This window comes from Dipodomys ordii, unplaced genomic scaffold, assembly GCF_000151885.1.
Source record: "Dipodomys ordii isolate 6190 unplaced genomic scaffold, Dord_2.0 Scaffold160, whole genome shotgun sequence".
In the NCBI taxonomy this organism is placed as follows: Eukaryota; Metazoa; Chordata; class Mammalia; order Rodentia; family Heteromyidae; genus Dipodomys; species Dipodomys ordii.
The window spans coordinates 1,017,982-1,033,810 of record NW_012267376.1 but is presented as its reverse complement, the minus strand read 5'-3'; the positions used below and the strand labels follow the sequence as shown (position 1 = coordinate 1,033,810).

The following is a 15,829-nucleotide window of genomic DNA, read 5'->3' as shown; positions in this document are numbered from 1 at the left end:
ATGAGCCCTTTGCTGTATCCAACCTTCTGACTTAGGAGAATTTCCAGGCTGTAGCACAGGAAGGGAGAATAGAAGAGATGTTGCTGAGACACCCAGGGGCTAGAGTTTTCCAAGAGATAAGACAAGATAAGAGAAAAAAATACAAGATGAGATAGATATAAGCTGCCGCAATAGCCAAGATATGGAAACAGTCCAGATGCCCCACAGTAAGTGAATGGATCCAAAAACTGAGGTGCCTATACACAATGGAATTTTACACAACCATTAGAAAGAATAAAATAATGTCATTTGCAGGGAAATGGATGGAACTAGAACAAATCATGTTAACTGAGGTAAGCCAAGCTCAGAGATACAAATGGTACACGTTCTCTCTGATATGCAGAAATTAGATCTAAAAGACACTGGGATATGATAACTTATACAGGATTCTAGATATAGTGAAACCAAAAGAGGATAGTCTTAAGAGAGAAACAAAAAAATTCATTGTCTATATGTATATATATATATATATATATATATATATATATAAACAAACTCCAAGATATGGAAATTGCATTTCAGAGACCCCTGTGATAGATGAAAATCCACATTATATATTTTTATATTATATAATTGTATAATCTATTATATAATGTATTATATACATATATTATATAATATATTATATAAGCTTTTTTTTTTTTAGTCATGGGGCTTGAACTCTGGGCCTGAGCGCTTTCCCTGCACGCTTCAGCTCAAGGCAAGTGCTCTACCACTTGAGCCACAGCACCACTTCTGGTTTTCTAGTGGTTTATTGGAGATAAGAGTCTCACAGACTTTCCTGCCCCAGCTGGCTTTGAACCGTGATCCTCAGATCTCAGCCTCCTGAGTAGCTAGGATTACAGGCATGAGCCACTGGCACCCAGGTCTATATATTGGCTTTTTAAACCCTTCCTACTCTCCGATAAACCTTTCCCAGTCTCTTATTAACCTTTCCCACACTCTTACAAACACTTCATATGCTCCTAAACACTTTCTACACTCTTAAACCAACATAATTTTAACAACATATACAATTCTATATGAGTACTCACCAGTGAATAACTTGAATTATGAACAACTTGAATAATGAAGATCATGAATTATGTAGCTGAGCAGTACTGATGGCAATGAAGGTGAATACAATAAGATAATGAACTGCAAAGTCAGGAAGAGCTCTTCTGAAGGCATCACTTCCCCATATGCTTCATCAGGCAGTTCAGTCTCTCCGCCCTGGGCCATAACTTCTACTAAAGGTGTGGGCATAACTGATCTCTTCATCCGAGTGATGAACACAGTTAAGGGGGGTTGCTGGCTGCCGCAGGATCGGGGGCTCCTGAGGGGTAAGGGGATTGATGAAGGAGAAGACAAAAGGCACAACTCTGTTTATTTTAGCAAAAGCCTCAGCTAAATATCCTTTCTATATTTGTCAAATGCTTGCATCACATTGTTCTAGAACCCACTGTACCAACAAGTGCAGACGATACACATCCTTCCTCATTTTATTTCAAACAATCTTTGTCTACCATACTCTCTCAGATAAGCCCTCAGGCCCAGAAGCAGAGAGGAACACTTCCTCAAACAAAAGGGCAAGTGCTTGCAGCCCCAGGGTTGGAGTCAGTGGCCATGGAGCCTTTGCTCACATATTGCCAGCTCCTGGCACCTTAGGGTCTGTAACAGCTGGCGCTGCTTTTTCTTCTGAGTGAGAAGGTTTTTATAAGCTGACATGCCGCTCTCGATTGTATTTATGAAGTGCAATGAACAAGGAGTACATGAACAACATGCTTTCTTTGGCCAGTCAATGGTAGTAAAACGACCAAGTGTTAGGCCCATCTCCTCTTACCCATAGTTCCTTTGTTCCTCATCCTCTTCTTCACCTACTAACTAAGTCTCATCCATGCTAAAAACTTGTTCAAGCTTGTAGCTCCCTTTCTCAATGATGAATTAGATATATTTTTAAAAATGATGCAATACCGTTAAGCCACAATAAGTGATCTGTAATAAGCAAGGGATGATTTACCAATATAGTAAATTAATTTTTTAAACATACAAACTGCCCAGAAAACACTGTGAAGATCTGTAGAGCCCACCTTGAGTAGTTCCCTCCTGGAGTCTGCAGCTAAAAGTGATGACCACATGCATGATCAGAAAAGATTACAGCCAGCGTGCCCATCACCAGGGTAACACAGAACTGGTACCATGCCTGTGCCCACAAGTCAAACTGGAAAACCTCTTAATTCATCTTATTGAGTCAAGTGCCCATAATGGTCTAACTGCAGTAATGAGGAGTAATGAACCATAGAATACACAATGTGTAAGGACCAGCTTTTAAACATCAGTCTCTATGACTGCCTCTAAGAACAAGACTCATTAATATCTATATGAATTCAGTTGGGTGCCAATGGTTTATGTCTGTACTCTAACCACCTAGGATGCTAAGACCCGGAAGATCTCAGTTCATGAGACTTCATCTCCAAACAATATGAGGCTGGCTAAAATCATGGACATTGGGGTCAGATAAAGCCAAGTTGTTCAATGGTTCTCCACCATGAACTGCTCTGTGATCTTCAGGATGCTACCTGACTAAGCCAAGGCCTCAGTTTCCTCTTCTTCAAAACAACAGGAAAAAAAAATCACATCCACCTCAGAGTATATGGGATTACAGGATGTTAGACTCTTAGGGACGGCTCCTGGAAGGCAGTAAACACTCTGGAAGACCTTGCTATTGTCTGCTCCAGGAAGCCAGGGTCCCATGTTCCTCCTTTGGTAGCTTTGTTGTCAGGAAAACTTTTCATTTGTGGCTAGAAGAGTGAGTTCTGCCAAGATCGAGTTCCCACGCCCAGTTCCACCACACACACACACACACACACACACACACACACACACACACACATGTCTCCCCTTCTCTTCCGGTCTTTGCCTTAACTTGGCCCCTCTCCTTCGTTGCCCCTTTTCCTCCATGTAGGGGAGTTTCTGTGAAAGCTATCTCCTCAACTTCTGTCTTGGTGTCTCTCAACCTCCAGCAACTGAAGAATGTGCATTTGAGAGGAGCAGAAAGGAATATGAGGAAGTCCTGAACTCAACATTTCCTCAACTACCTAGCATCTCCATCCATCCCTGACTCCTGAACCCCTTCCAGAGTATCTGCTCACCAAGTGGCATCACCTAAAGTGGATTCAGGTAGTAACTGGGGTTGAAGGAACCCTAGCCCCACTGAACTTGTTTCTCCCAACGTAGCAGGTGCTTAGATCTCAGAAGCAATTCACTACTGTCCACTTTAGTCTTCACCTATACGTTCTATTTTATTCATTTTCCATTCTTTTTTAGAAAAATGTTATGGATGGCAATCTTCTTGAAGCTCCTCAAATTGACCTTCATTGGTTAAGAGGTGCCTATGTCCTCCACAGGCCACCAGAAATAGTGGACAGCTCACTCTCAGGTTTCAAGGTCCCTGAAAGGGATTCACTATTCCTGGACTTCATTTCCAGCTTCTCTTGCAGCTAGAGTTGGTCATGTGACACAAGCTTGCCAACTCATGTAGGAAGGAGCCCTGAGGAAATCTAGCCTTCTGGAGGAAAAGGTAGGAACCTAAGAAGAAAATGCTGGGAGAGAGTGAGGGAAGGGGTGATATTGTCCAAAAACAAATGTACTTTTTACCTGTCTTATGTAACTGTAACCCCTCTGTACATCACCTTTATAATAATTTTTTTTAATTTACTCAACCTCAAAAACAAAAAAAAAGAAATTCTTTTGCTCACCACTCACTCCTCTTTGGCTTCGTACGTGGATGGAGATAGAATGCTTCCAGTGCTACAGTGGGATTGGCTAGTATTTCTCTTTCTTTTTTTTTTTTTTTGTCGGTTGTGGGTCTTAAACTCTGTGCCTGGGTGCTGACCCTGAGCTCTTCAGCTCAGGCTAGCACCCTACCTCTTGAGCCACAGAGCCACCTCGGGCTTTTGCTGTTTATGTGGTGCTCAGGAATCAAACCCAGGGCTTCATGCATTCAAGGCAAGCACTCCACCACTGAACCACCTTCCCAGCCCTGGCTAGTATTTCTCATATTTCCTTGTGGCCCTCCTATATTGCCACTCAATCTTCACCATCATGAATCAAAGTGATTTAGAATTCTAGGGAGTATCTGGTCTGCACCTGCCATCTAGAACGTTATCTAGACTAACTCAACAGTGTTTGGAATTGTCCAGAGGATGTTCTCCAATTTAGGGTTACATAGGAGGAGCTGTTATCTTATTCTAGAAGTAAATATTGAAGAAGCTTCCAGGGTTTTTTTTTCCTTATGGTTATCATTCTTTCCAACCTTTCTATTCATTTTTGGCGATTTGAAATATTTATTAATGAAATCTTATTCTTCTCCATTTCATTATTTTTCTTTTAACATTAACTTATTATTGACTCCGTTCTTTTGGGGAAGTTTATTTACTATTTTTACTAGCCTTTTGTGTTGAATGTCTTCTTAATTTTATTTTAGTCTTTCATAGCTCCCCCTGACCAAAAAAAAATGCATCTAAGGTTATACTCTGAAGTGTAGACCTCATGGAGGATTTTCAGGAAAATTCTCCCAAGCAGTAACCCCAGTATTTCCTTAGTTTAGCTCACTGGGTTTGACAATCATAGTCAATAAATGGAAGATTATCTAAGTGGTTTGTACTGACTTTCATTTAAGTCATACATCCCTATGTCTGTCATGTGTATATAAATACATCTCAATGTAATTTGATGTATGGAAGGTGCTTTTACTATTATTCAATTTGTACACAGTTTGTGATTTCCATTTTTTCTTCCTCTTCAATCCAAAATTATATCAAAGTTTTTGCTGCAACCTCTAAGTTTAAAAAAATTATTTTATCAGGTGCCAGTGGCTCATAATTATAATCCTGACCAGGAGGCTGAGATCTGAGGATCAAAGTTTAAAGCCAACTCAAGCAAGAAAGTCTGTAAGACTTCACTTCCCATTTTGGTGACACTACGATTTGAACTCAGGGCCTTGGGCTTGCTAGAGAGGCACCCAACCATTTGAGTCATACCTCCAGTTCAAACTTTTATCTTTAATTAGCCACTAAAATGCCAGAAGTAGAGCTGTGCCTCAAGTGGCAGAGTACCAACCTTAAGCACAAAAAGTTCCCAAGTCCTGAGTTCAAGCCCCAGGACCCACACCAAAAAAATAAATAAATAAATTTCATTTACCTTCTAGTCCAAGAAGGTAGTCTTTTAGTTTTTATCAATTCCTCACAGGTATTCAAAAAGTATAAATATTTCTCTACAGGAAAGGTAAGTAGGCAGAAAGATATATAGATACATAGATAGATGGTATCTGAAGTGTTAAAGCCCATGTGTTAGATAGAGTCTTCTACCCTGACCTTTGACACTATAGAGAGGTGCTGGACTCTTTAGGAGTTGGGACCCAGTAGAAGGAAGTTATACCATTGGGTCATGCCCTTGAAGGAGGTATTACAGCCCTGCCCTGCCTCTCTCTCCCCCCATCCATCCCCCCCTCTGCTTCTAGGCCCCCATCCGACAATATTGTACTATGCTGGTATAGGAAAAAAAATAACTGTGGCTGACAATGTGAGTCAACCAAACCTTTCCTCTTTGTCAATTGATTATCTCAGAAAATTTGTCACAGTGATGGAGGATGGATGGATGGATGGATAGATGATAGATAGATAGATAGATAGATAGATAGATAGATAGATAGATAGATAGATAGATAGTTTATACTGTTTTAACTGTTATTCATGCTTGTTAATCTGTACATCCCTGCTTTTAGGAAAGTATAAAGTTGATCTCTTGATTTTTGGGAAAGATTTGCTCAAATCATCCACAATGATTCTAAACTAGTTGATTTCTCTTTATAGCTAGGACAATTCAGCTTTGCATCTTTTGAAACATCAATGTTCCATGCAGTTGGTTCTCTATATATTCAAATCTCATTCATCATCTAAAGCCTGGCTGGAACACCACTTCCTCTGGGGCTTAAGGACCAGAATAGAACCTAAATCCAGCCCTCTCCTCTTCACCGTCTGTGGACCCCAATTCTCATCACCAAGTGTCCAAAAGGGAATCCTTGAGAACAGAGATGCCATTCCAGACACTGTTTGATTAGAGACAGGTAACTAAAAGAACATCTTCTCTTTGGAAACCTTTTGATACCTAACATTTATTTGGTGTTGGTCTATTGACTGGGAACTCAATGCTCCAATTATAAAATTACAGTAGTGCTCCATTTGCAGAGCAAATGCCCATGACAAAGCAGCTTCTATGAATGCGCTGTACTGTGCGCATGGCGCACAAGCACACTGCAGCAATGACACTGCACTGTTGAGTCCTGTTGTGATTGTACCCCACCAGAAATCAGTGCCGCTGTGGAACACAGGCCCTTTCACAGCCTGCTAGGATGAAGCACTTGGAAAGAAAACATGGAGCATTGATGCTCCCACTGAAAATACAGCTTTCTCTACAGTGGGGGCCATTCAACATTCACTAGTATTTGATTGGAGGCAAATCCAAGGAGGAGTTTCTGGGCAGAGGTGGAGGGTAAGTTAGAGATGAGTGCGTAGGAGCACAGGAATCCAACGCAGTCCTGGGTGGAAGAAGCTTGAATGCCAGTAAGTTTACAAATGCATGTAAAGCTCTTAGCTGGGCCTCTGGTTAGACAGATGGGCTCGGTAGATTTCAGCAGAAATATCCTGAGGAGTATGATAGAACACTCACCAGGCTTACTCAAGACCTGGCTTTAAACTTTAGCAAGATAGATAATGATGATGATGATGGTGATGATGATGATGATGATGATGATGATGATGGAGGATAGATATAGAGAGAGATAATGACATGATAGAAAGATTGACAAATAGATACATACATACATAGATGATAGATAATGGTAGATAGATGCTTAGATAGACAGATGTGAGAGAGAGGGACAGATGGGGGGACTTATTTCACTGATTGAAGGACCCAAAAGAAGGTTCTAGTCAGCCTAGGGTTGCCAGCACCAAACATGATGTACAAATTATATAAGTATTCAAGACAAAACCATTACCTCCAGTAGGGTGGAAACAAAGCACAACTCACTTCCCATCCTTGATTCTAAATCCCAAGTTCTGTCTTAACCAAAGGCAGAGAATAGCAAAATGAAAAAACCTGAGTGTGGACATGCCTGACTATCCCTGCCACCTCTCCATGTTCCTGCCACCCAGAGCTCTACAGCTCCAGTGGTCACCTCTGTCCATGAGCATTGTTTGTGGAAAAGCATTCAGATAAGGCAGCCAGTAAGAATTCTGGACAAAGGATAGAGATGTGGCTTAGTGGTAGAGTACTTGCCTAGCACACCCTGGATTCGATGTCTCAGTACCACATAAACAGAAAAAGCCAGAAGTGGCACTGTGGCTCAAGTGGTAGATTGCTAGCCTTGAGTAAAAGCAGCTCAGGGACAGTGCCCAGGCCCTGAATTCAAGGAGGAGGTGGAGGAGGAGGAATAAGAATAAGAATTCTGGGCAAAGCCTGGCCCTAGTGGCTCATGCCTGTAATCCTAGCTACTCAGGAGGTTGAGATCTGAGGATCACAGTTCAAAGCCAGCCAGGCAAGAAAGTCTGTGAGACTCTTATTTCCAACAAACCACCAGAAAACTGAAAGTGGCGCTGTGGCTCAAGTGGTAGAGCACTCACCTTGAGCTGAAGGCTCAAGGAAAAAACCTAGGCCCAGAGTTCAAGCCCCACAACTGACAAAAAAATAATCTAGCCAGGAAAGAGACTGGCACAGCTGGAGGCACCTCAGTACCCCCCTGAGTATGGACAGAAGAAATCAGAGCTGTCTGTGTAGCAGAGGTGGATAACCACAGGTTTGGGGGTCTGCTAAGAAGAGACCCTGTCTCCCTAGTCAGCTCCCTCTTTCCCTATCAGTGGCTCCTGCAGGCCCCAAGAAGAACCTGCTATAGAGTGTCCCCAACCCCTGTCCTCTTGCCCTGCTGCCCATGGGTAAGATAGAGCTGTTCTTCCTTGTGAGATGCCTCCAGATCCTCTGCCTCTGCCCCCATGAGCCCCCTTTATGCAATCTGTGCCCTGGGCACAATGTTTCCAATTTCCCACTGACTTGTGTAAGTGTCCTGAGCAGCCATTACCCCACTTTTCTGAGCCCTCCCCCCCACCAATTCTCCAGCTCATGCCTGATATGCCTCAGCTCTCACTCTTTTCTGGAACTTTCTTTGGGCCTTCATGGGGCCACAGCTCTTCATGTAGTCATGGTCTAGCATCATGGGCAGGCATTAAGTGCCTGGCTCTTATCAGGCAGGGACAGGGCATCTCCCTCCTGACACCCCAGTCCTGTGGGGACTTTGGCCACTGCATCATAGGATTGGGGACTAAGTTTAGCAGCACTGGGAATAATCCAGGCAAGAGACTACAGTGATCTAAACTGTCCCAGTAGCGGAAGAAACAAATGAAGGGCTAGGGCTCTGGGAAGAGTTGACTTTGAGGCCTGCGTGGCTGTGGGACGTGGGAGAAGGAGTGACATATGATTCTCAGGTTCCACATGAGAGACCAGTGAAAGATGGGCCCACTTCTTGAGAAGGGACACAAAAGGGGAAACAGCTCGTCCATTGATGATAGGTACGCTATTAGGAAATGGGGGAGGAGACTCCTTGACTTCCAGGAGTGGCTTCATGCAGCCAACAGCCAAGGTTCAACTGCTTTAGACTGTCCTTATGCAGATTTATTCTATTCCCTAAAATAAATGCTTCATTGAGGATGATTTCCAAAGACTTTCAATGGTTTAATGCATTCACTTATTTATTTAGCTCTATGGTTTACACAAGTTACAGCAGGTTGGTCCACAATGTTTGTTACATCCATTTAAGAATTAAGTCCTCTACATTGTTTTATAGGTCTACAGTTTTATTTCCCCATATACCAGAAGCAATCTCAGGGTCTTTTTTTTTTTTTCAGTCATGGGGCTTGAACTTTGGGCCTGGGCGCTGTCCCTCAGCTCTTCACCTCAAGGCAAGCGCTCTACCACTTGAGCCACAGCTCCACTTCCTGATGGTTTACTGGAGATAAGAGTCTCACGGACTTTCCTGACCAGACTGACTTTGAACCATGATCCTCAGATCTCAGCCTCCTGAGTAGTAGATTACAGGCGTGAGCCACCAGCATCAGGGTCTCTTAAAACCCTGTCACCAGCTGGGTTTTGCAGACAAGTTGCAAAGAATTCCATCCGTTTAAAAGTTAAAATTTATTTTATCCATCAGTATTTCCCATCATGAGCAAGGATACCAATGTCACCTGGGACCGCATCAGAAACCACAGCTCCAACTCAGCTTTAGTGTGGGTTCAAAGCCCGATCAGAGCCTCTGGGACTTCAGAGGGAGCTGGTGATTTCCTCCTCAGTTCCACACAGCAATGCTTCTGGTGGGAGTCTGGGTCCACATTCCAATCCACTGCACAGACACTTGTTCCCTGCCCCACCACCACCACCCACACTCATGCCCTGCTATGCCCCACAATGACTCCAGATGCCACCAGCACCTGCCAGGACTTGATGAGAAGGCCTGTCCTGGCAGTCCTCCCTGACAAGCCACCATCTTGGATAAAGACTGCATGCAGGGCACTCTGGAGAACAAAGGTCCCAGGCTCCTTCACAAGCACCTCCCTGGTCAGCCTCCAGATGAGGAAACTGGAGGCTGCCACCACAGTGACCTCAAGCAACAGGGTTCATCCAGGCTGAGGATGAGGGCTGTCAACTGGGACAGCTGCTTTGTTCTCCCAGGCTGGTGGCCACAGGGAAGGCTCCCCTCTCATGGACACTCCAGCCCACAGTCACCTCTCCAAAGGCCCTGCACAGACCAGAAGCTGCTGTGTTCCATGATGGGTTGGAGTATGGATGAAACAAGGGCTGGCCTCTCTGACCACCCCCCAGAACCTGCACAGTGCCAGCACAGAGGTTCTGGAATCCAATTGGAGCTAGAAGAACAGGCTTCTCTGGCTGGGCACCAGTGGCTCACACCTGTAATCCTTGCTACTCAGAAGGTTGAGATCTGAGAACCAAGACTTGAAGCCTGCCAGGGCAGACAAATCCACATGACTCTTACCTCCAATTAACCAGGAAAAAGCCATAAGTGGTCGTGTAGCTCAAGTAGTGGAGCACCAGCCTTGGTCAAAATATCCAAGCAAAAGCACAAGGCCCTGAATTCAAGCCCCAAGACTAGCGCGCGCACACACACACACACACACACACACACACACACACACACAAAGAAACACCTACCCATAAGCTCACAGAAGAGGCCCACCATTGGTGACTTACATAATATGCATTTGCAGAGATGTCATCCCCAAGACACCCTGCCCCCCTCCTCAAATCCCTCCCTGCCCACACTCCTGTCCACACTGCCCAAGCTCCTCCCATACCACACCTTGTACATTTTCTTCTGGGCTTTTGCTCACTGTGTTCATCTGCACTGAACAACTCCTATCACCCTTAGAGACCCCACTTTAAAAATCTCCTCTTTGAAACTTTCTGGAAGTCCTTAGGCAAGGCCCCGCCTCTCCCTCTCACTGTGTTCTGCATCTCTGGCGCCCTAACAAGTGAAGGGGTTCTTGGGTCAGGGACTAGACCTCATGCCTCTGTGCTCTCCACAGCTCTCCACGGGGTAGGGCACTCTGGCTAAAGAAAACACAAACCACAACAAGAGATTTTTTTAAGACAAGAAAACTCCAAGACTGAAAAGACAAAAAAGACAATACTGAGATTGCCCCCCAAGTCCAGCCCCGTCATGTCCAGCCATGCTTTGCCCCCATGAGGCAGCAGTCCCAGGCCTACCCCAGGGCACCACTGCCCAGAAGACCCTGCCCTCAGACTTCTCTGCCTGAAGATGGCACCAGCTTCTGCTTATTGCCCCTCTTCTTTCCCTGCAGACTCCCACAGGAGCTTCCTCTGAGCTTGGACAGGGACTCTGGCCTCTTTCTGAGGGAGTTTTGCTGCTGGCAGGGGAAGAGAAGCAGGCAGATCAAAAGGCAGTCCCTGGGAGTCTGGGGAAAAGCTGGGTAAAGTGAGTCCAGGCTCACACTCCCCTAGGAAGCTATGAGGAGCTGCTCTGTGGAACCCAGAAGGTGACTGCAGCCCCTCCCCCAGCCCCCACAAGAAGAAAAGCCTAGCCAAACTGTATTCCAGGGATGCTGCAATGAGGAGAAGGCAAACCAAAGGGATAGACTGTGCCCACACCAACTGCACACATGTGGGCACACACGCACACGCACACGCACACGCACACACACACACACACACACACACACACAAATCTCAGGACAAGATACCAATTCCAACGTTTGGCTCTGTGTGGAGCAGTCTGATCCTAAAGGCTTCTGACCTCTCAGATCCCCACCACAAGGCCAGGTGATCCAGAAAACACTGCCCATCTCAGGGGCGACCAACTAAGGCTCTAGTGGCAGGAGATGCCGGGAGTTACCCAGCTGGTTCACATTCAGATCATGACCTCCCAAGCCCTGGTCTTCTTTGAGAATTATCAGGTAGCCTTGGATTCTGCCCTCATATCACCCCCCCAGGGCACAGGCTCAGCTGGCCACCCAAACCTTCAGTCCTGTGGCACCCACCAGGAGACCCCTAAATCCAGGACCTCCTGCCTGGCCACGAATAGCTAAGAGAAAGTTTCCAAGGTGTGAGAACTTTGGGGTCATCCAACCTCCCCTCAAGCCTGAGGATGCTGGAGTCAGCATTCTTGTGGGTCCTTGCAGCCAAAGCACGCACAAGGCCTGGAGATGATGCACCACACCCTGTGGTTCAGCTGCACAGGGCCAACATCTGCCCCAAATCCCTACAGTCAGGGCCCTGCCAAGCCCAAAGCAGACTGGAGAGGAAACAGGAAAGCAAAGGACCTGCAGGTGGTCAGCAAGCATCTCTCCTGTGTGACCCTCGTCCCCTAGGCTGAAAGTCTGAACCCCTGGGCCCCAACATTTTGGATCTGATGGCTTCAGAGGCTCTCAGTCTGTCAACTGGGTATAAGAGCCTACACGGTCCTGAGAGCCTGCATTAACTCTCAGGATACCTTGAAATGAAGCAAATATAAGACTACAGGGAGAGTCTTTACTCAGAGGAAAGAAAGACAGACAAATCACTGATCACCAGATGCCTGGTCCCCAGGGAGCTTCCCGAGGAAGCAGGTCCTCAAGAACCCTGCAGAGCCTGTCCCTGGGAGGAGCCGACCCACCTCCCGCCAGCCCATATCAGTTGCAGAATCCTGACAAAGCAGACAGACCAGTCTCTAAGTCACATGTGACTCTTGTAGCTCCAAAGTCTGTCCCTTATCCCCCAGCTTTTCCCACAATGGGTACATCTGGCCTCCCCACCATAAAAGGCTTAGGGTTCTACCGCACGTAACTTCTAAATGACCTCACCTGCCCTCTCGCCCAGATGTGGCAAGAGCCAGCGTGAGGCAGGAGCTAGAGTCAGGGTTACAGCTAGAGATAGGTCAAAGCCTGGACAGGACGAAGAAATAGCTGGAGAAGAAGAGGTCCAGCCTGGGGGAGTGATAGTTCAATGATGGTTTCCAAAGCTACAGCTTTGTTCATGTCTCCCACTGGCCCAAGGAAGGGCAAAAGCTTGGGTATGCAGACTGAGTTCCAGCCAAGGGGGCAGGAATCAAATCAACCTGGGCAGGGAGAGTGTGCCATGACCAGATGGAAGGTGCCTGAAGCAGGCCGGACAGTGGCAGCATCCACCAGTTCTCATAGCCCCGGGAAACATTCTTCCAGCTTTCCAGGCCTGGCCTTCCATCAGACAGACCCTTACAGCAGCTGGTCAGTGCGTTTGCTGCGCCACACCACCAGGCCAGCCATAGCCACGGTAAGCAAGACAGGCACTGCTATCAGTGGGATGAGCACTTCATCTGGAGGATCCTCCCAGTGCGGCCTGTCCACGGTGCAATTGGCAAAGAACTGCCGGTGGATCCCGGTAATGAAGCCCTGAGCCAGTGGGTTGGGCCAGTAGCAACCCACGATGTTGGTCTCTACTTCGGTGCAATTGGTGAAGCTCTCATAGTACCTGCAGAGGCAGAAGGCAAGACCATGACTCTCCCCAGACCCCCTCACACCTTCCCTAATCCCAGGCAGATCAGGAGGACAAAGAGTTGCCTACGCCCAGTCCCACTCAACCACCTACCAGACACATAGCCTTGCGTGTTGCTTTCACACTTCCTGCCATCTGAGAAATCTGTAACTGTATATGACCTTCTCTCTGGGTTCCCAGACTACATCTGTGACTCTGATCTGATTCTTTGAAGCTGTGAGCTCCCAAGGCCCACCTCTTGGCTCTGTCACCAACCCCAGCAGTACTACCCAGGTCTGCCAAGAAGTCATGCCTAGCCCCACTTCTCTACAGCCCAAGCACCAGCAATAGGAACCTGCTAGGAACTCTTCCTCCAGAGACTCCCTAAGGATCTGTGAGGAGGGTCTGTCTGAGTACAGAGCAGCTTCCTCTCCATCAAGACTTGAACTATGCTCTTGGGCCAGGCTAATATGGCTGGCACCACCTCTGACTCCCTCTGGGAAGTTTGTCTTTCTCTGCCCCATCTGATGGAATACATGGGGGACTTTTTGTATGATCAAACATGAGAAATGCTCTCAACATTCCACCTGTGATGAGCCTTTTCTGTCCCAGAAGTAGGCAATGGATGGTCCTTGAAGCTAGTCAAGGACTACAGCTACCAGGACCCAGAGTTCAGCCTGATGTATATGATGATTTCCCACTAGCTACCAGGCCCAGGACCTGAGAAGCAGCTTCTGAAGGCAGTGACCTCCCTGTGGTCTGTGAGGCTGAGGTCCAAAGCCACCCCTCTAAGATATTCTAGAGGAAGACAGGTGACACCTAACATGGCTCAGCAGCTCCACACAGAGCAGGCCTTTCCCATGCCTGTGGTACAGATGCAAGACAGACACTAAAAGGATCTCCTTCCTTGTGAGGTCAGGCAGGGATCCACCTCCTGCTTCCTGTGCTAAATCCTGCAAGAGAGGCATATCCAACTCATCTACAGGAAGACAGTCTTTCCCTAAGAAGCATCCTGAACAGAACTTCATCTCAATCCGGGATTCAAGTAAGGACGGGAAATGGGAGGGGATAATCTACTGGACTTTCCTATGCTGACTGTTCCTGGGCAGGGTCAGACACCCAGCCAGGCTCCTAATGCATCCCGGATCAACCTGCATGATGCCAAAACACAAGTCACACACCTGCACCCTCCCAGGCTGGAACCCTTGTCCATCCTGCAAACTGTCACACACCTCATCCCTGATGCAGCCCTCGATACACTCAGGCTTTGGGGTCAGCTCAACAGCTAGGTCCATGGGCAAACCCCCCTTCCCCTACCTGCTCCTCCAGCAGAGCCCTTGGCTCTGACGCCCACCAATCCTTGCCTGGCCTGTTGATCTGAGAGCCATCTAACACTTTTAAATCCATGTATGACCAGAACCACATATTGTGACCACAAGCCTCCCACTGTGGCCAGACCCACCGCCCCTGACTGTACCCAAGTCTCAAGTGTTGCTGAGCCAGAGACCCTTGGATGGATCCATGATGCTGCCTGGGCAGAGCTGCAGAGAGATAGGTGGGCTGCAGATGGTGTGGGCGGGGCCATGAGCAGAGCTGTGGGAGGGGCCCTGAGCCAAGATGGTGTCTGGGATAGGCCATCTGCAGTGTGGCATTACTGAGGTCAGCTCACAGGGCCCAGAAGAACACTCACACAATGAATTCAGACAGGTTGCACCACTTCCAGACGTCCACCTTGTGCATCATGTCAGCAAAGGCCTTCCCACACACGGGCAGCCTCTCCAGCATTCGGGTCTCATTGCAGCCACACACTCGGGCACACTCACCTGGAGAGAGAAAGATAGCCATGACAAAGAATTCTACTGGCTCACACGGGAGGTACTCTAGGCACTCTGGTAAGCACAGGACACGCAGTACCTCCTGTACCCACAAAGGGCAGATCTTTGTGTAGTATTTGGTGCAAGTATTTAGTAACTGCTCACTGCTTTCCCCCTTGTGGAGGGAAGGGACTAGCAGGCATGCCAGGGTTCTGTATTCTGCCATTTGCAGAATACAAGAAATGGGAGCTCAGATCTGATACATTTTAGTACAGGACCCTGTTCAACCCCCATTAAATTGGTAGGCTTAGTTTAGAAGTTTATTAGCTCAATGCTGGGTGTCAGTAAGGCTTGAACTCAGGGCCTGGGCACTGTCCCTGAACTACTCTTTTGCTCAAGGCTACCTCTATAACTTTGAGCCACAGCTCCATTTCTGGTTTTTCTGGTGATTAATTGGAGATAAGAGTCTCACAGACTTTCCTGCCCGGAGAAGCTTTGAACCTTGATCCTCAGATCTCAACCTCTTGAGTAGCTAGGATTACAGGAGTGAGCTACCAGCACCTGGCAAGAGGCTAAGATCTGAGGGTTATGGTTCAAAGCCAGCCTGGGTAGGACTCTTATATCCAACTAATTACCAAAAAAAAGCACTAAAGCTCAGGGATAGCACCCAGGTCCTGAGTTCAAACCCTAGTACTGGCATACATACATACATAGACACATACACAGTTCAGTAGACTAGAGCCCCCTGTCTCCATCTGGCAATGGAAGGCATTGTTGGCCTGGCCAGGTAGAGATCAGACTTCAAATAATACAAAATTGTTTCCAGGGGCTGGGAAGGTGGCTCAGTGGTAGAGCGCTTGCCTTGCATGCCTGAGGCCCTGGGTTCGATTCCTCAGCACCACTTAAGCAAAAAGAAAAAAGCC

The 15,829-nt window shown here is 46.9% G+C and overlaps 1 protein-coding gene across 1 annotated transcript in view; it reads right to left on the bottom strand.

Annotated features, from left to right (window-relative positions):
* Window positions 1-10,207: 10,207 nt before the first annotated feature.
* Ramp3 (receptor (G protein-coupled) activity modifying protein 3) overlaps window positions 10,208-15,829 on the bottom strand; it is a 13,895-nt gene continuing 8,273 nt past the window's right edge. Inside the window, exons 2-3 of the mRNA XM_013032996.1 lie at window positions 14,783-14,915; window positions 10,208-13,089 (exon numbers count right to left, since the gene is read on the bottom strand). Of these exons, the coding sequence (XP_012888450.1) occupies window positions 12,834-13,089; window positions 14,783-14,915 (389 nt within the window). The 3' untranslated portion in view covers window positions 10,208-12,833. The remainder of the gene's footprint in view (window positions 13,090-14,782; window positions 14,916-15,829) is intronic.